The following is a 24,042-nucleotide window of genomic DNA, read 5'->3' as shown; positions in this document are numbered from 1 at the left end:
ATATCCAGCTTCTCATCCACTGTAACCCCTGGTTCCTTTTCTGCAGAACTGCTGTGTAGCCGCTCGGTCCCTAGTCTGTAGCAGTGCATGGGATTCTTCCATCTTAAGTGCAGGACTCTGCACTTGTCCTTGTTGAACCTCATCAGATTTCTTTTGCCCCAGTCCTCTAATTATCATGATGGTGATGGGATGGTGATGCAAAGGTGGCTTTAAACCACCATGTCACTTTCCTGATATTAAGCCAATATACAATGGGTACCTCCCTTTGCACAGAGTAGCATCAGGTTAAGGACAGTGAGAAATCTTTCACACATATAATAAATACAGATTTAAGACACACAAGTGTAAATCCAGAGTAACTCCGTAGAGTATACAATAGAGTTACACTGGGTTTATATTTTAGGGTAAATAAGATCAGAAGCAAGCTTCTTGTAAACTGCTACAAATAGGTAGGCAAAATGAGGTATGATATTTTCGACTCTTAGTTTCTTTGTTTTTTCATCTTACTTTATACCTTTCAAATTATTATAAAATGTTTTTGCATTAAACTTTCATTTTTTAAGAAACGGAAGTACAAAATACGTCTTTACACATTTCATTGTTTTCTTTAAAATATATTTTTAAAATTCACCAATATCGTGTCTGTTTGATATGTTCATTTAAAATTATCAGAGTTTCATGGAATATAACAACACATTTGAGAAAACAAAGGGCCTGATCTGCAGCAGCTTTGAACTGTTCTACCAGCCCCAATGCTGTCTTACCCAGCTCCCAGAAAATTCCTGTCAGTTGGCTTAGACCTACCATAGTGACTCCCCTGAAGCTAGAGCAAAGGGCATGACTAGGATGGTCCTATACCATTCTATGCTGGCTGCTAGAATGGCCCCCTAAGGCCTACGGCCTAGTCAGTGCAACTCAGAGCAGTCACCTTTGCAGTTGGTTTTCTCCATGGGCTGGATAAAATCAATATGTCTAGGAGAAAACAAGGGTGAAATCTTGGTCACATTGAAGTTGGTGATAAAACTAAAATTGACTTCAGTGGGGCTAGTATTTTCACTTCAAATCTTTAAACAACACTTAATTCCAGTTACTTACAATATAACATCTGATCAGTTAAGGACTTTTGTATAATATGTTCATAAGAAAAGTTTAAAAGGGTCAGGAGAAAATGACCCAAGAATTAAGAAATGTAATTCACTAGCGACAAAATTGGTCACTAACATTAATTATCTATCCTGTCCCTCTCCTCCATCCCAGTATCAGCCTAATGGGTCTCAAACCACAGTTCTGACCTCTGTTAAATGGATGTACTTCCACTGATTCAATGGCAGACAGAATTCAGACCATAGTCACTACAAGAAAAAGAGAGAGAAAATCTCTTCTACGATAATTTCGTTTATACATCAGAAGTAACATCCCTGAAAAAGAAAAATTGTGAGGGAAAACACCTTTACTGTAATATTTTAGGTACACATTTGGGTAATCATCTGATAGGTAATAATTTACAAAAATTATACCAAAAAGCTAAAATCTCAGCTCATCAATCATATATTTGGTGGTTTGCTCATTATTTTGACTCTTGATCTCAGCTTGAGCATTCAGGACTTGAAACTGTCTCCAACAAGAAAACTCTTCATTTTAAACACCAGCAAAGTATTTTATGAAAGGCCATAATATTTTCTATGTGCTGTTGTTGCCTCCATAATATCAGGGGGGGAAAAGCTCTTTCTGGCCTTGGATTAACAATTTAATCCACAGATGGTCAAATTGCTAAATCTACCCTTGATCCAATACCAATTCAAAAATAACCACAAGTGTACCTTTTAGGTAACATAAATGACTTCATGGGATACTATTGAAGAGTTCTGAATAAACAAGGAACATTTTTCTTGAATCCTGTATATTAAATAATTATAAAGGTTAATTAGCAAAAGTTTAGGTACCTCACAACTCTCAGTGGTTGAAAAGTCTATTTTAGAAATACTTCTGTTCCCATTTAAGTCAATGGGAATTTTGCCATTGACATCTGTGACAGCAGGATCAAGCCTTTATTTCCTGTGTAGCACCTAACCATTGTCCACAGGTCAAGACAGTTGCACAAATATTTAGACCAGAAAGCACACTCTGGCTCTGAATCCCAGCTCTGGCCAAGGAGTGCTTGGTAAAGTCACCATCAGAAGGGATTCTAGAGTGCCTTGTGTACCCTACAGCCAAATTTGGGCCAGCCAGGCTCCACCCCAGTCCCTGCCTATATATTAGAGTAACTTTGGCACCAGCTACTAATAGTCCTTAGGAGAGGATGACATTGCTAAATCTAGCCTTGATTGGATACAAATGCAAAAATAATCACAAGTGCACCATTTGGGTAACATAAATTACTTCATGGGATATTATTGAAGAATTTTGAATAAACAAGGAACATTTCACTTAAATTTGAAGAAATTTTATATTTTGAAGGATTTTTTTGATGCAGGAGAAGAGAGAAATCTGTAACAAAGTCTTCAACAAAACAATATGAATGGTGAGGAAGTGTTTTAAATTATTTTTTTAATATCTTGAGTTTTTGAGGTTGGTAGTCTTTTATGGAAGCATTTTTGCTGATGAGCACCCGTGTAACATTTGGCAGATAGCACAGCAGAGCAATTATTGTATTCCCTCTGTGCACTGCACAGAAAGGGTATCATTTCATCCATCATTCACAGCTCTCATTATCAATACAACAACATCTGAATTATCCCAAACAACAGAAAAACAAATATTTGTTTGGACTTTAATACATTAGAGCAGATTTCATTTTAATTTCACGACAATATTATGAGCTGCACTGATTTCAAAGTCACATGCATGTAATATCAAGATGCAAAGAATGAAATATTGCAAAGATATATTGGTCCTGATTCAAGAAAGCACTGAAGGACATGTTTTCCAGAATAGGGATGTATTCAAATGTTTTCCTAAACTGGGGTCAAAAGCACAAAACTCATCCCTTTCTACTAGAAAAAAGCGATATCAACTACCAAACAAATTTTACTTCCCAGAATTCATTATTTTCTCTTGTGACTCATTCTGAGCAGTCTTCTCTTCCTAGCCTGGTGTTACAGGCTCCAGTTTTAGAACATAACTCAGTCAAAATTCAAAGACATTGAAAAGAAAAAATGGGAAGTTAAGAATGACCATACGCACTATTCTGCATTCCGCCTTCCTGGCCTCTGAAGTTTCTTCACCAAAGCAATCTGGCAACACCATGAGGAGTGTCTTGGTGAATATTCAGAGAATCATAGAATATCAGGGTTGGAAGGGACCTCAGGAGGTCATTTAGTCCAACCCCCTGCTCAAAGGAGCACCAATCCCCAACTAAATCATCCCAGCCAAGGCTTTGTCAAGCCTGACCTTAAAAACCTCTAAGGAAGGAAATTCCACCACCTCCCTAGGTAACCCATTCCAGTGCTTCACCACCCTCCTAGTGAAATTTTTTTCCCTAATATCCAACCTAAACCTCCCCCACTGCAACTTGAGACCATTACTCCTTGTTCTGTCATCTACTACCACTGAGACAGTCTGGATCCATTCTCTTTGAAACCCCCTTTCAGGTAGTTGAAAGCAGCTATCAACCCTCCCGCTTCCCATTCTTCTCTTCTGCAGACTAAATATCCCAGTTCCCACAGCCTCGCCTCATAAGTCATGTGCTCCAGCCCCCTAATAATTTTTGTTGCCCTGCACTGGACTCTTTCCAATTTTTCCCCATCCTTCTTGTAGTGTGGGGCCCAAAACTGGACACAGTACTCCAGATGAGGCCTCACCAATGCCAAATAACGCGAAATGATCACGTTCGTCGATCTGCTATCAGTGCTCCTACTTATACAGCCCAAAATGCTGTTAGCCTTCTTGGCAACAAGGGCACACTGTTGACTCATATCCAGGTTCTCGTCCACTGTAACCCCTAGGTCCTTTTCTGCAGAACTGCTATCTAGCCGCTCGGTCCCTAGTCTGTAGCAGTGCATGGGATTCTTCCATTCTAATATTGCCACCTTATACTTAATAACATTAAGGCAAGTGGCAAGCCTTGACTACTGCTCATTTTGCTACAATATGTTTTGTCTTGTCTTCTGAATAAAAGCTCTTGCTAATTGTTCCCATATTCCTGTGAGCCAGAATGCAAGCTTACAACAAGGATTAAGAAAAGTAATAAGCAGGTAAGAAGACTATCTTTCTCCTTCATTAACATGTTGACCAGTCTGGAGACACAGTAAACTGTAAGAGTACAAAGCTCCCTTCTGTCCATTTCATATGTCTTGAATCACATTCCTCCAAATATTTCTATACTTCTCTGAGCTTAAAATATGTACTGTCATTGTGGGTAACATGTTTGTAAAGCACCTAAGTCCCATTTTTAGATATTTAGGAGCCCAAGAATCATTTAAAGTCAATGGAAATTAGGTTCCTAGATGCCCAAGTCCCCTTTGAAAAAAAATGGGACATAGGCTCCTAAATCACTTAGGTACTGTCAAAAATTTTGCCTTCTGTGTATAGTCGATCGATCGATTCTTTGCTCACGTAATCTATTTAAGCAAAACGCCATAAAATATGTGTGTAAGCAGAGTTTGGATGAGCTTTCCTCTGACATCTAGTGGTGAGCTGTGGGAAAAAGACTTCAGAAGCTGATTTCGTTTGCATGGACATACCCACCCGGCCTAGGTGCTCAGCATGATGGGACTGCTTGCCCAAATGATCACTTGTGGCTGGTGTTGGATCCCCAGTCTCTTTGTTATTGGGGCAGGAGTAATAAAGGTTGTTATCCTTGTTGTGAGAACCAAGGGCAGCAGAACTGTACCTGGCATACCCCAATGGAGGGACTCACCCTCAACTGAACAGCACTCGCTATGCAGGGGACATGGGTTCCAAAGCTCAATGAGTTGAGTGAGGGTAGGGACAGTACTTGTACCTGGTGGTGTGGGCCCTGTTTAAGGGTCCTAGACACCATTTGATCCTTTCTCTCCATGGTATAAGAAACGAGTTAATTTAGACTCAATTGAGAGTCTTGTTACACGCTGCAGAGCTGAAATCACTGATACCTAGGTCTAAGTATTAGACTTATTTTGGGACAGTGTCTCTATTGCAAGAGACTGCCCAATGCGCACCAGCAGTGAGGGTCCCCCACTAACAGCTGAAATCACTGAGAGCTGTGTTGTGTGTGTAGAGAGGGGGGCTGATGACATCTTGGTGAGTGGGCAGCTGGTGGAGAGGCGTGGCAAGTGGCTAGTAGCGCGGCTGGTGGAGAGGGCCAGAGCAGAGCCCCGCAGAGGCATGGCAATCGGCTGTTGGGGTGATGAGCGAGTGCCTGAGACATGGAGCATGTAAGGTGCCTCCTTACCCACCGTGCCTTCCACACTGGGTGGGAGGAGAACTCTGAGGATGAACCTCTGAACTCTGGGGCTGCACTGGCCAAGGACAGCAACTGAGAGTGGGGTACAGAGAAGGGACGGGCATGTTAAAGGGACTTTTGGGTTGTTTGACTTAAGATCCTGAGGGGAAAAGGACACTGCCCAACTTACCTGGAGGTGGGTCTTTTGCTCATGGTTTGTGTTTATGAACACTAGTTGCAGTGTTTTCCCAAATTAATGCTGAGTTAAATCTCTCCTTTTATTAAAAGTTTTTGCTACACTCAGACTCTGTGCTTGCAAGAGGGGAAGTATTGCCTCTTAGAGGCACCCGGGGGTGGTGTGTAATTGTCCCAGGTCACTGGGTGGGGGCTCAAGACAGTTTTGTGTTGTATTGTTGAAAAGGAACCCCTAGATACTGAACCCCCTTGTTGCTGCTGGCTCCACCTGGCAGAAGGGTTACATGTGTATTGTCCAGCTATTGGCTCATAAATCAGAGGCACAGTGTGTTAAACAGCTTCCAATTTAGCTTTTATAATACAAAGTAATACTTGAGAGTGCCTTCCTATTTGTATGACCAGCATTGACAGAGGGTGTGTGTATAATATTTTGTATTGAACATGTTTGTTCTAGTTTTAATATATTTTCTGATATATCTTTAGCTCTGTTACTGTTACCACAAATCATGGTTTGTGATTGGTTTTGTAGTTGTTGTTTTGTTTTAAGTGCCTGGAAGGTTAAAATTGATACTGAAAGGATAGCTGGATGTGTGGAGTGAAAATGCCCTCTTTTCCCCCTTAAGCGCAGCCCTTTTCCCTCCATAAGAACAGTCATACTGGCTCAGATCAATAGTCCATCTAGTCCAGTATCCTGTCTTCCAACAATAGCTGGTCCCAGATGCTTCAGAAGGAATGAGCAGAACAGGACAATTATCAAGTGATCCATCCCCTGCTGTCCAGTCCCAGCTTCTGGCAGTCACAGGTTTAGGGATACTCGGAGCATAGGGTTGCATCCTGACCATCTTGGCTAATATCCGTTGATGAACTTATCCTCAATGAATTTATCTAATTCTTTTTTGAACTAAGCTCTACTTTTTGCCTTCACAACATCACCTGGCAATGAGTTCTACAGGTAGACAATGCACTATGTGAGCAAGTACTTCCTTATGTTTGTTTTAAACTTGCTGACTATACATTTCAGAGGGTGGTCCCTGGTTCTTGTGTTATATGAATGGGTAAATAACACGTCCTTATTCACTTTCTCCCCATCATTCATGATTTTTTTAGATCTCTGTCATCTTCCCCACAGTCATCTCTTTTGCAAATGTAACAGGTCCAGTCTTTTTAATCTCTCCTCATATGGAAGCTGTTCCATACCCCTAATCATTTCTGTTGTCGTTCTCTGTACTTTCCCCAAATCTAATATATATTGTGACAAAGCTCTGTCCTTGCCTCCGTGGGTCCCGTGTTTCCTGGCGGATTTCGCTAGCCTCAGAGGCTCACTGTGACCCTCCATGTAACCCTTCTCTCTCTAGAGACAAGGGTCACAGTCTACTGAGCCATTTTCATCATAAGCCAGTGAGGAAGGTGAGGAGAAGTTATCCTTCCTTGCACAGTCTCTGTTGTCTCCCAGTCTCAGTGATTTAAACAGGGGGCAAAGTTGTGCGGGGAGGAGCCTAGGCCCACCCTCTACTCCGGGCTCCAGCCCAGGGACCCTAATAGTATCAGCTATGGTAGCTGACCTTTTAGAAACATGACATGTACAATTCCCTGGGCTACTTCCCCCACAGCAGCCCTCACTTCCTCAAGCTCCACTTCACCCTTACCTCAGGGCCTCCTTCCTTGTGCCTGATATGGTGTGTACTACTCAGCCTCTCCAACAGCGCAACTTCCTCCCACAGCTCCTGACATGCACACCCACCTGACTAACTGGGAGGCTTTTAACTAGTTTCAGCCAGCCCCTGATTGGCTTCAGGTGTCCCAATAAACCTAGCATTCTCCCTGCCTTCTGAAAAGTTCTTAATTGGCCCCAGGTGTCTTAATTGACCTGGAGCAGCTGCCATTTCACTTATCCTGGTACCAGGGATTTGTTTAGCCTGGAGCTAATATATCTATCTCCCACTACTTTTCTATAGCCATCTGTCCTTGCCCCATCACAATATATATATATTTTGAGATAGAATTCAAGGTGTGGGTGAACTATGGATTTTACAGTGGCATTATGATATTTTCTGCTTTATTATCTATCCCTTTTCTAGCTGTTCCTATCATTCTGTTAGCTTTTTTGATTGCTGCACATTGAGCAGATGTTTTCAGAGAACTATCCACGATGACTCGAAAATCTTTCTTGAGTGATAACAACAAATGTAGACCCCATAATTTTGTATGTATATTTGGGATTATGCTTTACAATGAGTTAAAGGTCCTTTCTGTTTTCCTCAGTATGATTTGATTTCCAATTTTTAAAGGATGTCTTTTTGTCTACCTACCCCTTTTACTCTATTGTTTACTATGATGGCATTTTTTGGTGGTCTTAGTGTTTTTTTTATTTGAGGTATACCTATAATTTGAGCCACTGTTCTTGTGTTTTTAAACAGCTTCCATGAAGCTTGCAAGCATTTCACTCAAGACTGTTCCTTTTAATTTCCATTAAGGTAGTCTTCTTAGTTTTGTGGAGTTCCCTGTAATAGTGTGCACTCACCGCTTGGTGTTTCTTGGTGGCCATGTCTGGTGATTTGCTGCCCTCATGTCTGATACGCTTCCTTCTTCCCATTGCTCACACTGAATCCCCTCTCATTCTCCAGACATACAGTGTTCCCTTTTTGTGATTCATCTGCTCCTTCTTCGTGTGTTGGCCCTCTGGCCAGATCATTATATGTTTTCCCCTTCCTGTGGTGACAAAATCCCACAGGATAAACCATCCCAGGCAGTCTTCATATCGACTGCCCTGACTGTGCCACTTTCCCAGTCGCTGGGAGGGTAACCTAGGCCTACCCTCCACTCTGGTTTCCAGCCCAGGGATCCTCTACTCAGTGGCCAAGGTCTGCAATGTCCCACTTTGCTGCTGTTTCCTTGAATCTTTTCCCACACCTTCTCTCAGGCATCCACCCCACCACCTTCTGTGTAAACTCTTCCTACAGGGCTTGGATTCCTGGGGTTTCTACTCTCCTCCAATAGGTTTGCTCCTTTAAATATCTAATCCCTAGAGAGTGACTGCAGGCTTGCTCACTGCAGCCCTTTTTTGCTGTCATCTTCCTGGCTTTATACTAGCCCCTACTGTTCCTTTTCAGCTGGGCTCCATTATCAATCAGGGGTTACTTAGGCCACCTAATTCCCCTCAGATGTAGCCCAGCTACTTAATTGGCCCTTCTCACCCTCATTAACACTTTCCAGTCTAGTGTGGGGTGAACACCCCATCACATTCACCTTTTTGAAGTTAAATGCTACTGTGTTGGGTTTCTTTGGTATTTTTCTCCCTACAAGGATGTTAAATTAAATTACATTATGGTTGTGATGACCAAATGGTTCAGCTATATTCACCTCTTGGACCTAATTCTGTGTGCCACTTAGGACTAAATCAAGAATTGCCTCTCCCCTTGAGGGTTCCAGGACTAGCTGCTCCAAGAAGCAGTCATCCAGCAGGGCTCCTATTCTCAGCAGGCAGCTTAAGTTGCTTTTACATTTTTGCTTTGTATGCCCCTTTTACAGGAGATGGAGATAGAACACTGGTATCAACTGGTTCCATGGCAGTTGGAGTTTGGCAGTTGAGCTCCAATGCTTAGTTCTTAGAATGGTGGACCCCGCTGTCCATCCATTTGGGGGCAAGTGGAATCTTATTGATTGGAGGGAGGGGACAGCAAGGGGGAACTTCCAGGCTTCAAGAAAGGAATCTGTTATCTCCTTTTTCAAGAGAAGGAGTACTTGTGGCACCTTAGAGACTAACACATTTATTTGAGCATAAGCTTTCGTGACCTACAGCTCACTGTAGCTCACGAAAGCTTATGCTCAAATAAATTTGTTAGTCTCTAAGGTGCCACAAGTACTCCTTTTCTTTTTGCGAATACAGACTAACACGGCTGCTACTCTGAAACCTGTCATTTTTCAAGAGAGCAAATTTGCTACTCTTTGATGGAATTAATGAAGAGAAAGAAACAAATGTGGCAGGGCACCTCCTCCGTCTCGCTGGCCTTAGCACTTCCTCCTCTTGCAGTGTTAGGGGGGTACTGGAGTAAATCACCCCCACTTCGCAGAGTGTTTGTTTTCTCATGTGGGATTTCTCTAGCCATATTTTCAAGGTTCAAGGAGTACTCCTCCATCAAACAAAAGAAACAAATTCACAGCACAAAATAAAAGGGATATCTTTTCCTACCCCCCTCTTTGGGGGAGGGTGCTGCCTTGTTATTGGCTCTGGTGTGCCAGTCCTTCCCCTAAACAGGGAGGAAAGCAGCCTCTCACTCTGGAGAAGCCTCTCTCCCTGCTGCCACTAACCCTGCAGCAGCTTGTCTCTCCTCCCACTCTCTCACCAGAAGAGAGTTTTGTAAAGGTCTCGGGCAGCCCTTAATTGGTCTCCAGAAGCCCCTGATTGACCTGAGATAAACTCTTGTCAGTTTACAGGGGAAAAGGCTAAAATATCTGCCTTCCACCACTCTCTTACAGCTGTCCAGCCTGACTTTGTCACATAAGACATCCCATTTAATAAGTAATGCAAGTTCTGCTTGGTGGTTGTTGTTTTGTTTTCTTTCCCTAGGAGATTGACAGCTACAAAAGCAGGTGCAGTTATAAGACAACTGCAAAGCCAACTGTGGTTGGTTGTATTTGACAGGTTTTTGGTAGTCACTTACGTTGATACCTCTTGTTAGCTGTTTCCACGACTAGGGATACAATCTATCACAGGAGGAAAAGGATGAAAAGATGGCTGACTTCTCACTACCATGTTCTAACAATTTCTGCAAGTTCACACGTGAATCCTTGGCTGCTATTGAGAAGCGAATCGCTGCCAAGAAGGAATGCGTAGGTCAGAAGCCTGAAGAGAAACCTCGGCCCCAGCTTGACTTGCAGGCTTTCCAGAAGCTGCCTGCTCTCTATGGAACTCCCCCTCAGGAGCTCATTGGGGAACCACTGGAGGATCTTGACCCTTACTACAGTGATCACAAGGTTAGAGCCATCAAAAAAGTTTGTTGTTTTAACTTTGCTTTATTAAGAAGTTCAGAGAAGAAATGCTAATGCCGAGGGGTATGATTTTTATGCCTCCTTGACCAGTTATCAGTAGAGAGCCTTTTCTGGTTTAGGGATCAGAAAGCTAAATTTGGCAGTGCTTCCTTTGAATGATTATATTAAGATAGCTGTATTAAATCAGGTTATAATAAAACAGGTACCTAACATACTTGGCATACTAAGTGATAATATAATAAAACCTTAACTTTATAATCTACTAATCAAACAGAATGAAATTAATCAGCATGAGGCATATGCATCACTTATTTTCTGCTTAAGCCGTCCAAATAGGGTTCAAGTGGGACTTTGGTGTATGTTAGCCCTCTTCACAAAGATGAATTTCACCCACACTGAATATAACATGGGACACAATATAAAAATCTATTACTACATGATGACAGAAAACTGAGTTATTGGTTTATCTAAAGTATCTTGTAGCCTACTAGACCTATGTGTAGGCTGATCAAAGACACTACATTACATGTAGCCTCTCTCTAAAGGCTGCTAATAGTCAGAATCACTTAATACAGTCTATTTTCCTATGTTACAAATTTTAATAAGGAAATACAGAAAATAAATATATATATTTTTACAAAACCACCAGTTCTTTGACAATGTTTTCTATAGAATATATTTTAGCCTTTAAAATATACATGAAATTCTGAGACTTGAACCCACGTCTCCCACACTCTGGTTAGAGACCTATCCCCCAAGCTAATGGGATGGGTTTCCCCAAGTCTTTCCTGTTGCAGTTGTTACATCTTGTATAAATAATTAAATATTCATTGGCACAGGGACTTGAGCCCATGTCTCCCATATCCCCAGGTGAGTGCCAAACAACTGAGCAATAGAGTCAGTCTCTCTCTGATCCAAAGAATATTTAGTTATTTATTCAAAGTGGAAGAGCTCCAACTGGAGAAATTGAGAAAGGGAAGAAGAGCGGGAAAGAAATTGAGAAAGGGAAGTATATCCCAGTTGTTAGGACACTCCCCTTTTCCAGTTTTTAGCGGAAATTCCAGGGTCCTTGATTTTTCAGAAATTCCACCCTGGACCTGAGGAACCTTCCCGATTAAAATTTCAGCAAAACCACCTCTTTTGTGGGAAAAGTTTCAGGTTTGACAAATCAGTATTTTTTGATGAAAAACTTCTACTGAAAAATTCTGGACCAGTTCTAATGTCAATATTAGTGAATTCTGAGAAAGTGGTTCAGTAAATAAAGGTCCTGATCCTGCAAATGCTTACAGGCGTATGTAGATTGACTCTCACATGAGTTGTCCCATTTATGAATATTGACATGAGTAAAACGACTTCTTTGGACATTCTTTTTAAGATCAGGGCTAAAGAAGAAAGTTTCCTACTGAGAACTTCCAACTGATTAATTAATAGCCTAAATTTTCCTTGGGAAAAAAAGGACATGTAATGTGTTCTCCATAGTACACAATATTTCTTATTGAGTCATTGAAAATTGTGTGGTATAAATATATAAGAAATCAAAAGGAATAGACAAGATTTACAAAAAAGTCTTTCAGTTTAAACAAACAAAGTGCAAGTCCAGACATCAGACTTTTGCTTATAATCTGCAGCTCTGGCCATAAATACAAACCATTAACATCCTCAATTCAATTTCTGTAAAAGTTTAATTTATTTAATATTATCTCTCATGTTTTTGTTTTCTTTAAAGACATTTATGGTACTGAACAAAGGAAAAACAATCTTCCGATTTACTGCCACACGTGCCTTGTGTATACTTAGCCCTTTTCATTCAATCAGAAGAGCAGTGATTAAAATTTTGGTTCACAAATATCCTTTCAGTTGGCTTTACTCATTCTATTTTTTAAATAATAATACAAGATAATGATAGTTATACTGTGCTTGTTATATTTTAGAACATATGTTGGCTCTAGCCTTTTTCTAAAAGCAATAATATATGTGCTCCAGATAGCACACGGATAATTTTGAATTATTTTAGAAATGACTATTATTAGTATATGAAACTGGAAAGTACAGGGATAGATCTGTACAGAGGAAGGATGGCCATGGAAACCAAGTAACAGAGGGCCCAATTCTGATCTCATTATACCTATGTAAATTGGGAGTAATGTCATTAAAGTCAATGTGCTTGGTTCACTAGAATGTTTCACACTGTGAAGTTACACTGGAGTACCACAGTGATACTTAGACCCAAAAGAGGGCATGATCCTGCCACTGTACAGATCTCAGAGTGCCACCAATCACATGGAGCCCTTCAAAGGTGTTATGAGCACCCTGAGGAGAAGTATGTTCTGTAATCCAAAGGCCACCCTAGCAGCAGGGGACAGGCTCCGATGGAGGGGTGCTGCATATGGCTCTGCAATGGTACAGGGAGGGTGATTTTTGTCTAGGGTCACCTCTTCAGCATGCTGAAGTGTGGTCGCTTGGGCTGGCAAGCCTAGTTCAGACATGCCCCTTCTCCAGCAGGGCTGCCTGCGTTCAGGTCCATGGTGCTTTTGGTGCAGCTGTTGGGTCTCTGGAGGTCCCTGTCTGAAAGGATGGCTCCTAAACTTGCAGCTGGTAGGCATAGGGGAATTTGAGGAGGGAAGATCTTCTGCACACAACCATGCTTCCTGGATTGCATGTCCACAGGGAGTGTGGTGTCCCACCCCTTCTGCCCTCTGCCCACTCCTCCAGAGCTGGGTGCACATGGATCACATCTGTGATGTGGTGACTGTATCTGCTTAGCTTTCTGCACCAGTTGCAAGTGGGGATCTGCTCCAGTGATGCCATTGAGCTGTGCTCAGCGCTTTTGTAGATCCCGTGTGTGTGGTAGTGGAAACCCCTGGCACCGCTTTCAGGCTCACACCCATAATTACTACAGTGTAAAATCAGTGTCAGTGATATCAGAATCAGCTCTCTGGATTATGTTCCTGGCTTTTTCTTTTTGATCTTGGATGAGTGACTTAATCACTCTGTTTCTTCATCTGTAAAAAGGGCATAATGTAATACATGCCTCAGAGTTTCATGAGGAATTCACTGTTATTACCTTTACTTTTATTGCATTAGTGCCCAAGGCACCAGCCGGATGCAGTATAAACACATACAAAGTCATGGTTCCTGCCCTAGAGAGCTTATAATACAATTTAAGATGGAGACTCCACAAATGAGTGTAACAAATTATATGAGGGAAGAGGAAGGGTAGAAGGAGAGTAGTGCCAAGCAGTGATCTATTTTCTACACATATCTTTTTGAACAAAAGGTTTTTGTGTGAGGCAGGATGGTCTTGTGGCTAAGGCACTGACCTGGGGCATTGACATCTGGCTTCAATTCCCACCTGTCACAACTATCTGTGTCACCCTGGGCGAGCACTTCAGCCCAGTTCCACAAAGCTACTTAGACTCCTAACTTCCACTGAAATCTAAATACTTTTGTGGATCTGGGGCCTTTATCTCTTTGCACATCAGTTTCTCATTTGTAAAATGAGGATAAAAATACATCCCTTTCCCCTCTCTTTGTCATTCTTACCTATTTAGACCCTGAGCCCTTTGAGGTAGGAACTGTTTCTTATTAAGTTTTACATGTGATGCCTAGTGCAATGAAGTCCCAATCTTAGTTGCTTAGATGGAACTGTATTTTAAATAATGTTAATAATAGTGTATTATGAGGTGACATTAATTAAAATGAATAACATCAAATTGTATGACATGCTTAACAATTTTATTTTGAAGTCAAATATTAAATCCACAACTGTTAAAACACTTTGTGTAGTGACATTTTCTGATTATACAATAATGTTCTTTACCTTAACTCCTGTTACTTACATTGTTCACTATGTTTATTATGTGCACTATTTTAACCAATTGTGTCTTCATGGCTATATCAGAGACTCCTGGAAAGTCTAAGTCACCTGAATCTCCTGTATGGAACAAGTATGTTGAGTAAGTATTTCTGTAGGAATTTATTTTTCCTAATTCTCTAGTTCTAATTAGTTAATTGGCCTAATCTTGTAGTCCTCTCACAAGGTAATGTCATATTGGGGTCAGTAGGAATTTTGCTTGTGTTAGAACTTCAGGATTATTGCTTTGTGGAAATAGGGCCATCATCTATTTTCACTTGCTCCATTGTCAATCCAGAGTAACTCATTGGAGAGCAGAATCTGAGCCATGAAGGAAAAAAAAGTGCTAAATTTCTTTTATTGTTTATCTTTCCTCCACCTTTCATTGCTCTAAGCCCTGAAGTCCTTCCTCAGTTTTTACTCAATGCTTACCCAGACAAGTCTCCCACCAATGTCAATATTGAATAATGATTTCAAGTTGTTGTCCTTTGTCTTTTTAAAATTCTTTCAGTAATGTTGATTTGTGCACTATTTGCTCAGGTAAAATATTCTGTCAGATGCTTTTTGCTTGTGGAACTCTGTCAGTAAGTAAGGCCCTTGTCTTCAGCATTGCCAGTTCTCGCAATTTTATCACTTTCACTAAACAGCACAATATTTAGTATTTTGTCTTAAAGCCCCAGCTTCTGGAGTCATGTTAAAACCTGAAAATCTCAGATTTCAGAAAAAAGGTACAATTCTAGCCCTCACAGTTGTAGAGGAAAACTTGAAAATGTGAACCCTAATGGCCTCAACAACAGAAGGCAAAGAAAAAGAACCCCAAATGTATTATTTCTAAAACATCATTATTTTTAGGCCAATCGTGTGACTTTTTCGGGCCTTGCTTATGAGTTTTGAACACTTGCTGCTGGCAATCCTGTAATGAACTCTATGTAGCTGGATTCCTGCACCTGCACAGAACCCATTAACATCACTGCATCTCCTGCTCTTTTGGAGCACATTGCAGGATCAGCATCTAAATTAACAACTTTCAGTCTATCACAGGGGTGGGCAAACTTTTTGGCTTGAGGGCCACATCTGGGTGGGGAAATTGCATGCAGGGCCATGAATGTAGGGCTGGGGCAGGGGATTGGGGTGCGGGAGGGAGTACGGGGTATGGGAGGGGGTGCGGTGAGCAGGAAGGGGCTCGGGGCAAGGGGTTGTGGCACAAGAGGTGTGCGAGTGTACGCGGGGGCTCAGGGCACGGGGTTGGGGTGCAGGAGGGGTGCAAGATACGGCAGGGGGTTGGGGTGCAGGAAGAGTGCGGGGTGTGGCAGGGGGCTCAGGACAGGGGGTTGGGGTGCAGGGTGCAGGAGAGGTTTGGGGTGCAGGCTCCGGCCCGACGCCGCTTACCTGGAGCGGCTCTGGGGTGGTAGCGGTGCACACCGGGGCCAGGGCAGGCTCCCTGCCTGCCCTGGCCCTGGCCCTGGACCTGGACCCATGCCACTCTGGGAATTAGCCTGCACAACATCCCTGTGGCCCCTGGGGGAGGGGGGCAGAGGGCTCTGTGCAGTGCCCTTGCCTGTAGGTACCTCCCCAAAGCTCCCATTGGCCGGGAATGGAGAACCACGGCCAATGGGAGCTTCGGGGGGAGGTACCCACAGGCAAGGGCAGATCACAGAGCCCTCTGCCCCCCTCCCCCAGGGGCCGCAGGGACATGGTGCTGGCCACTTCCCAGAGCAGCGCGGGGCCCACAGCACCACGGGGGTGGCAATCCCATGGGCCGGATCCAAAGCCCTGAGGTTCTGGATCTGGCCCGTGTGCCATAATTTGCCCACCCCTGGTCTATCAGCTCATCCACTTTGCTAACTGTAATATCTGAATAAAATTGTGGCATGATTTTAATATACATCTCCATTTGTAATGGTGCGCCTCCCTAAGTTTCTATGTAAGGGAGTCAGAATTTAGACAGAATATTATATGCTGTGAGAATTGAAAATGCTGTTTGAATGAATTCAGACAGTATTTTCAGAATATTTTTTCTCAGTGAAAAGGGCTACATTGCTGTTAAATAATTTCTGAACATATTTTCTGTGTATCAGATGCTTTTAGAATCCCCACAGGAGACCTCGTTCTTGCTGAAGTGACAAGCGCACTCAGAAAAGCCAGCAGAGCATTTACTGACAATTTCCATTTAAAACAATGCTGCCTTTAAAATGAAGATCCTGTTACCAGATTCACAAACTGACCAACATACAGCTATTTTGGCACATTGACAAGTGATTATATGAATTATGTTCACAAATTTTAAAAGTGGCCTGTGATTTTGGTTACCTCAAATTTGGATTGCCCAATCCGAGACACCTTAAAATTTTAGCAAAGAAAACTGTCAGAGGTAAGTGAATATGCTGCAGACACAGATGTTGGTAACTGAATCCAGACTGCTGTCAGCTAATATCTCAGATTGCCTATGAGTTAGATCCTGATCGAACACCCATCGAAATCGATGGAGCCTTTCCATTATCTTCAGCGGGGCCATTGGACTAGCTCCTGGGGGCTCTAAGGCAGCTCACAGAATGTGTCTCCTCCACTAATTGCTGAATGTTCTCGCATTTCTTGAACACTTTACTCCCCAGGTACACTTTCACTGGCATTTACACTTTTGAATCATTGATAAAAATATTGGCAAGAGGATTCTGTCTGAATGAATTCACTTTCCTTCGAGATCCATGGAACTGGTTGGATTTCAGTGTCATTGTTCTGGCGTAAGTAAGAGTGTATATATATATTAAGGGCAGGTGTGAAAGTAAGTCGAGTGACTTACCGGTACTCTGGGGCCAGCTCTGGCCCCCAGAAGGAGCGGGGCCTAGGGTGGAAGGGGCGGGGTTGAGGGGGTCAGAGCCAGCCCCAGGCCACCCTGTCAGGTAAGTGGCCCCCCCCCCACCGGGGTAGCAGCAGCAGCCCAGGGCTCCAGGGGCTATTTAAAGGGCCTGGAGCTCCCCTCTTCTACCTCCCTGGCCCTTTAAAGAGCTGCCGGAGCCCTGGGGAAGCGGCGGGGCTCCAGCGGCTATTTAAAGGACCGGGGCGGCAGAGGCAGCTGGAGCCCTGGCCCTTTAAATAGCCCCTGGAGCCCCCGCTACCCCAGGGCTCTGGGGGCTATTTAAAGGGCCCGCGGCTCCCCTGCTTCTAGTGCTCCGGACCTTTAAATAGCCGCTGGAGCCCTGGAGTAGCGGCAGCGGGGCTCCAGTGGCTATTTAAAGGGCCTGGGCCCTTTAAATAGCTGCCGGAGCCCTGCAGCCACTACCCCAGGGCTCCAGCAGCGGGGCTCTAGAGGCAATTTAAAGGGCCTGGGTCTCCAGCCACTGCTGGGAGCCCCAGGCCTTTTAAATTGCCCCCTGGGGAAGCCGGGCTGCCCCTGTACGGTGCACCGGCTCTTACCGGTACGCTATACCGGGGCGTACCAGCTTACTTTCACCTCTGATTAAGGGATATCATGCCGTTAAAGTATTTTTGCTTGTTTTGATTTTTTCCTCTAACTTTTCACTGAAGTGGCTAAATTGTTCTACTTTGCACCCACAACACAAAATCATTTTAAGGAACAATAACTGTATCGGGAAAAGCTATCTAGTGCTCCTGAATTCCCTTCGTTGTAGGGTGTAGAGGAGAGCAACAGTATACCAATCCCTCAAAAAAGGATAAAAGGACTGTACAGAGGGCAAAGACAGCAGTAAGATATGCTGTATTCCATCACATAGAAACCAGCAACCCCTTTATTTGAAATAGGAAACAGATCTGACCTGACAGGCAGTGAGATTTAATATCTGTAGTGTCATGAAGTGTGTGTGTGTGCGTGTGTGTGTATGAAGGCATGTGTATGAAGGCACTATGGCCACGTACGTACAGACACCATTGTAGTCAGTGAATCAAATCTGGGATTTCATCACCAGAAACACAATTTGAGCTTGAACTACTGAAGTTAGAAAGCTATTACAGTGGCAGCCACAAGAGGGAAATAAAATCAAACCCATTAAGCCACTGTATTATGTACTCTTCCGATTGTTACACAAGCATGTCAAGAATATTTGCAATCCACAGCTCAAGACTCACAGGGGATATACATTTTTATGTTAGCTTCCTTTCAAATATAAGTACCAACCAGAGGTAGAACCTGTTAGTCCAGGTTTTATTTGATTACTCCAAACATTCCAGAGTGTTGTGAGTTCCAAAGATACTGGGTCTTTTAAAAACAACAAGGAGTCCGGTGGCACTGTAAAGACTAACAGATTTATTTGGGCATAAGCTTCCGTGGGTAAAAAACCCACTTCTTCAGATGCATGGAAGAAGTGCATGTCTCCATGCACCTGAAGGAGTGGGGTTTTTACCCACGAAAGCTTATGCCCAGATAAATCTGTTAGTCTTTAAGGTGCCCAAATAAATCTGTTGTTTTTGTGGATACAGGCTAACACGGCTACCCCCTGATACTGGGTCTTTTAGTTCCTTCTGTCTTGGTTTCTTTTTATCACAGTAAGGCAATAAACAGGCAATACTATCATCCATAGCATTTCCAAATATTTCATTGTAGTAGATAATACGAAGTGTACTCCATACCAACAGTGGCTGGAGCTACTCCGTACAGCGTTCCGCTGAGCTGTCTGCACAGACAGCGTCTCACTCACTGTGCTCCCAGTGGCAACACAGTGACTGCAGCCCAGTCAATGAAGAGGAGATGAGGAACTTCCTACCACACACACAAATACAGCCATGGACTTTAGAGTTCCATCTTATCTAAAGGTCCCTTTTTGTTACTAATTCACGTGGCACTATTGGCTATTGTTCTAAGGAAAAGAATATCAAAATGATACCATTAAAGGAAGAAAGAAATGTGGAGTTACACGTGCCTCTGTTAGTGTGTGTAAGTGAAGCTTTGCTGTGGTCTTTTCCATCTTTGCTCTAAAAAAAACAGATTGTATATAAAATAAACTAGGAGAAACATTCTGAGTCACCTCATTAATATCTCTGCCCGTGAAGTCGTGACTCGCTCAAAGTCTCAAGCTTGACCTCCTGCTTGGCCAAAAGAACTGTGTGTGTGTGTGTGTGTGTGTGTGTGTGTGTGTGTGTGCCTGTGTCTGTATGTGTGCCTGCGTGTGTGTGTGGGGCAGGGGGAGGAAGGGCTAATATCAGACAGAGCTGAGAAGCAGAGAAGAGCAAAGGTTGTAGTTGATAGCTATTGGGGACTCTGTGTTATGGGAGGATGTTAGGCTTCTTTTGTGGAATGGGACTATTTGGGGGGAGAACTGATTGCTTTGCATTATGGGAATATGGAATACAGTTCTAAAGGATAGATTTGATTCATTTTGTTTTAGTGAGGAAAATAGATTGATTTTTTTTTTAGGAGGCAGGCCTGTGGCACAGGGGGAATTGAGAGCTTTATTGTGGGGTTAGGGAGGAGGCATACTTTGAAGTTTTACTTGAGGATCTGGTCAAAAAGAAATTATTTTCTTCTTCCTCAGCTTGAAATACATAATTTTGAATAATTTCTGTGTTATTTTAGTTTAAATTTAAAAGTGTATTGTAGGAAGTTGGCAACATGCATAATCAAGCACTACCATGTAAATAGGTTCTATTTGAACTAACCAAGAAATAGATTTATAACACTTAGGATGAGCCCTTGACATGCGGTTTACTAATGCACAAGATATTATATACTCAGAAGGGTTAGCAGTTGGGAAAACGCATATAAAGTAGTTGCTTTGTTCATTCAATTCAATAGCATGTTGTATCATGTCTTGATTTTACAGATATGCAGGGGCGTTTAGTGATCTAGGCAGTGTTTCAGTCCTTCGCACATTCAGGGTTCTGAGAGCTTTAAAAACTATTTCAATAGTCCCAGGTAAGAAGCCCAGATCTTTGAATATTTTCTGCCAACTACAAGTGATTTTTCTCCTCCAACTACTTCATTATTGGTTTGTTTGTTTTTTTCAGGTCTTTTGTCTTTTTTATCTGTATAACTTTCAGCTGCTACAGATACCACTGAATTCGTGGGCATGGATGGTGTCTCAGGATTGTTGGCCCAGTCAGAATCATTTAAGCACTGGAAACAATTTGCCATCTAATTTATTTTCTTTATTTATGTCTTTGAGGATTTTGTTTGATCTTTATAATGACTATTACACAAAAAGCCCTTCTAATTGTTCTAGTTTATTATTGTTTTGACTGTGCAATGTCAATACATCAACAGACTTGTGCTTTATAATTAATATTTATTATTATTGGTTCAGATCCTATTCAGTTTTTACTTATTCCTTAATCAGGAAAGTCAATTAGGTATTGCCTGATTAAGGAAGGGCTGTATAAAACTTGAATAAGGTTGATGAATTTGGTCCATTGGTCTCTTTCTGGTCCGTCTGTATTATTTTCTGTATGTCTCTAGTGTTCACAGATCCTCCCTAGGTAGCATCACTGTAAATTTTATTAGCATGATGCTTATTCCGCTTTCTAGATTGTGAAAGACAAACTATCCTGATCCTTGCATGGAAGAGGGTGCAATACATGGGGGAAGAACATAAGAAGTCTTCTGCCCTCCAGACAACCTGCTTTCCCCGCAAAAGTGCTAGGGATAAATGTGTGTAGGGGAAAAAACTACATTTCTCATGTTGATCACTTCTCTCTCATCTGGGCTTTGCTTGTATTGCAAAGATGCATGTAACACTGGCCTAGTAAATATGAAACAGTGGCTGCTGTATCTTGTTTTAAATCTCAAAAAAATGGTATACTGTATGTGTATCAGTTTCTCAGTCCATACACTGTTGAATTTTATCTCTCTAGGACTGAAGGTCATTGTAGGTGCACTGATCCAGTCTGTTAAGAAACTTACTGATGTGATGATCCTGACCGTTTTCTGCTTGAGTGTCTTTGCCCTCATAGGCCTCCAGCTCTTTAAGGGCAATTTGAGACATAAGTGTGTCAGGGATTTTAACTACACCAACGGAACTATTACTTCAGATGATAAGTCATGGGACTCCTTTGACTTGTTTACTAATGATTCAGGTAAACTGTCCTCTTATTTCTTTTTAAAATGGTAGTATATATATGGAGAATCCTGCACTGCAAATGATATTGAAAATACCAATGAACTGCTACCACAACACATTAGTCATCAAAATGCAAGAGCAGTTTGCAAATGTCCTGGGATAATTTCTGCTATTGGTGATACAATTCTGTCTCTCTCTCTCTTCCCCCCACTCCCCATCAAAAGTATTGGAAATAATGTTCCCAACGTTTCTGATAATATTCATCTGTGTTTCCCAGTATGATAGCATAATAACTGAAATGCACATTAGCTCATTCTTTGATGTAATTCCCAGAAGTTCTGCCCTGTACAGTGTGCTGAACAGTTATAACTATACAGAAAACTGTATGTTTAAGTAGGCTACACATTTATGTGTTCTGAAGTGGACTGAACAGTTTTATTAAAGATTCAGCTAAATTGCTCGCTTTTTTCCTTGAAATAGGTTCTATATCTCTTTATTCCATATGTATGTCATGACCACAGTTAGTGCTGAAAGTATGGATGAGAACAGAGGTATGTGACAACACACCAAAGCATTCTCAGAGGACAGGCACTAGTTAGATGCACCAAGGGAAGAAAGAGGTTTATGCAGAAGAAATACCTCAAAATACACAAGAGGAACCACACCAGAAAAACTGTTTGCATGTGTGATGGGTTCCCCCCAGGGTGCCATTTGGAGCTGGGGTACCACTGAGCCCTCTGACTCACCAGCCTGGGCTCCCTCTCACACTGTGCTGCTGTGACCAGCTGCAGAGTCCTCCAAGCTTGCACTTCCACTTTCACACAGGTAGGGACACACCCAGCTGCAGTTACATGCAGGCTCTCTAACCACCAGCCTCCTACCTAGGACCCCAGAGCAGTACCGTCCTGCCCTGGTCAAAATCTGGCCAGTATATGGATTTAATACCTGGTCCGCCTGGTATTTCAATGTGAAGAGGACCGTACACACTTGTGATAACCAAGCTGAGATTTTCCCCAGACACTTTAAAAAGACACACTCGTTTGGATTAAAACATAAAATAAGTTTATTAACTACAAAAGGGTAGATTTTAAGTGATTATAAGTGATAGCAAACAGATCAAAGCAGATTACCTAGTAAATAAACAAAACCGCAAACTGAGCTTAACATACTAGATACATAGGATATGAATTAGTAAATTCTCACCCTGAGTGATAAACATGCTGGCAGATTCTTAATGTACAAGCTGTCTTTGCTTTGCGACTTGGGTTTCCCAGGTTTTCATACACAGGCTAGAAATCCCTTTAGCCTGGGACCATCACTTCCCCCAGTTCAGTCTTTGTTCTTCAGGTGTTTCCAGGTGTGTTGTTTTAGGGAGAGTGAGGTACCATCATGATGTCAGTTCCCTCTTTTATATCTTCTTCCCACTTGCTGGAAAGCTCTTTTGCTGTGACCTGGGTCAAACAGTTCCCATTGTGTAATGCTATCTCTGAGAGGTTTCTATGGTACACAGTTCCTGGAGTAAGCCTTGTGCTTGTGTGCTTTTCCTCAATGAGCCATGAACATTGTTTCGTCTTTTTACTGTTGTACCTGAAAGGCTCCTTGTGGGTGTTTTCAACCTCACATCATTTTTCAGTAACACATACATAGCCAAACTTCATAACTTCACATAGGATGATAGCACATACAATCCAATGAGATATTAATGTCTAGCACAGGGGTGGGCAAATGTTTTGGCCCGAGGGCCACATCTGGGTGGGGAAATGGCATGCGGGGCCATGAATGTAGGACTGGGGCAAGGGGTTTAGGTGTGGGAGGGAATGCAGGGTGTGGGAGGGAGTGTGGTGTGCAGGAAGGGACTCAGGGCAAGGGGTTGGGGTACAGGAGGGGTGCAGGGTGTATGAGGGGGCTCAGGGCAGGGGGTTAGGGTGCAGGAGGGGGTGTGGAGTACGGCAGGGGGCTCAGGGTAGGGGGTTGCGGTGCGGGGGGGTGCAGAGTGCAGGGGGGACTCAGGGCAGGGGGTTGGGGGTTCAGGGTAGGGGTGCAGGGTGTGGCAGGGGGCTCAGGGCAGGGGGTTGGGGTGCAGGAGGGGTGCGGCAGGGGACTCAGTGCAGAGGGTTGGGGCACTTACCTGGAGTGGCTCCGTGGTGGCAGTGGCATACAGTGGGACTAAGGCAGGCTCCCTGCCTGCCCTGGCCCCACGCCGCTCCCGGAAGTGGCCAGCACCACGTCCCTGCAGCCCGAGGTATCTCTCCCAGCAGTTCACCTTCTAGATCTGCAGAACACTCTGGCAGATAATTTGAGAAGACATTTCTCATCAGATCATGAGTGGACAAAGACTGTGATTCACACATTTTTTCCTGGAATGGGACCATCCTTCAATACATCTGTTTGTGACAGAAAAAAACAAGTATCTCACCTTTTGTTCCAGATGGTTTCAGAGCCCACGATCCGTCAGATACATTCCTCATGTGGTGATCCTTGACACTGATGTACACTTACTCACCATTTCTTTTAATTCCCAAGGTACACAGGAAAATCGAGCAAGATGCTGACAGGGTCATCTTGATAGCTACCACTAGGCCAACATCGGTTTATTACTCCAAGACCCTTACCTGTAACACCAGACTTGATATCCC

The 24,042-nt window shown here is 42.9% G+C and overlaps 1 protein-coding gene across 1 annotated transcript in view; it reads left to right on the top strand.

Moving 5' to 3' along the window:
- The window catches only part of LOC141983316 (sodium channel protein type 5 subunit alpha-like), a 100,031-nt gene that overhangs the window by 3,146 nt on the left and 72,843 nt on the right, over positions 1-24,042 (top strand). Inside the window, exons 2-7 of the mRNA XM_074946335.1 lie at positions 10,237-10,531; positions 12,273-12,391; positions 14,386-14,502; positions 17,012-17,140; positions 20,174-20,265; positions 21,201-21,422. Coding sequence (XP_074802436.1) covers positions 10,289-10,531; positions 12,273-12,391; positions 14,386-14,502; positions 17,012-17,140; positions 20,174-20,265; positions 21,201-21,422 — 922 coding nt within the window. The 5' untranslated portion in view covers positions 10,237-10,288. The remainder of the gene's footprint in view (positions 1-10,236; positions 10,532-12,272; positions 12,392-14,385; positions 14,503-17,011; positions 17,141-20,173; positions 20,266-21,200; positions 21,423-24,042) is intronic.

Source organism: Natator depressus, chromosome 2 (assembly GCF_965152275.1).
Source record: "Natator depressus isolate rNatDep1 chromosome 2, rNatDep2.hap1, whole genome shotgun sequence".
Classification (NCBI taxonomy): Eukaryota; Metazoa; Chordata; order Testudines; family Cheloniidae; genus Natator; species Natator depressus.
The sequence above is the reverse complement of the archived record's forward strand: the minus strand, read 5'-3'. Positions and strand labels throughout refer to the sequence as shown.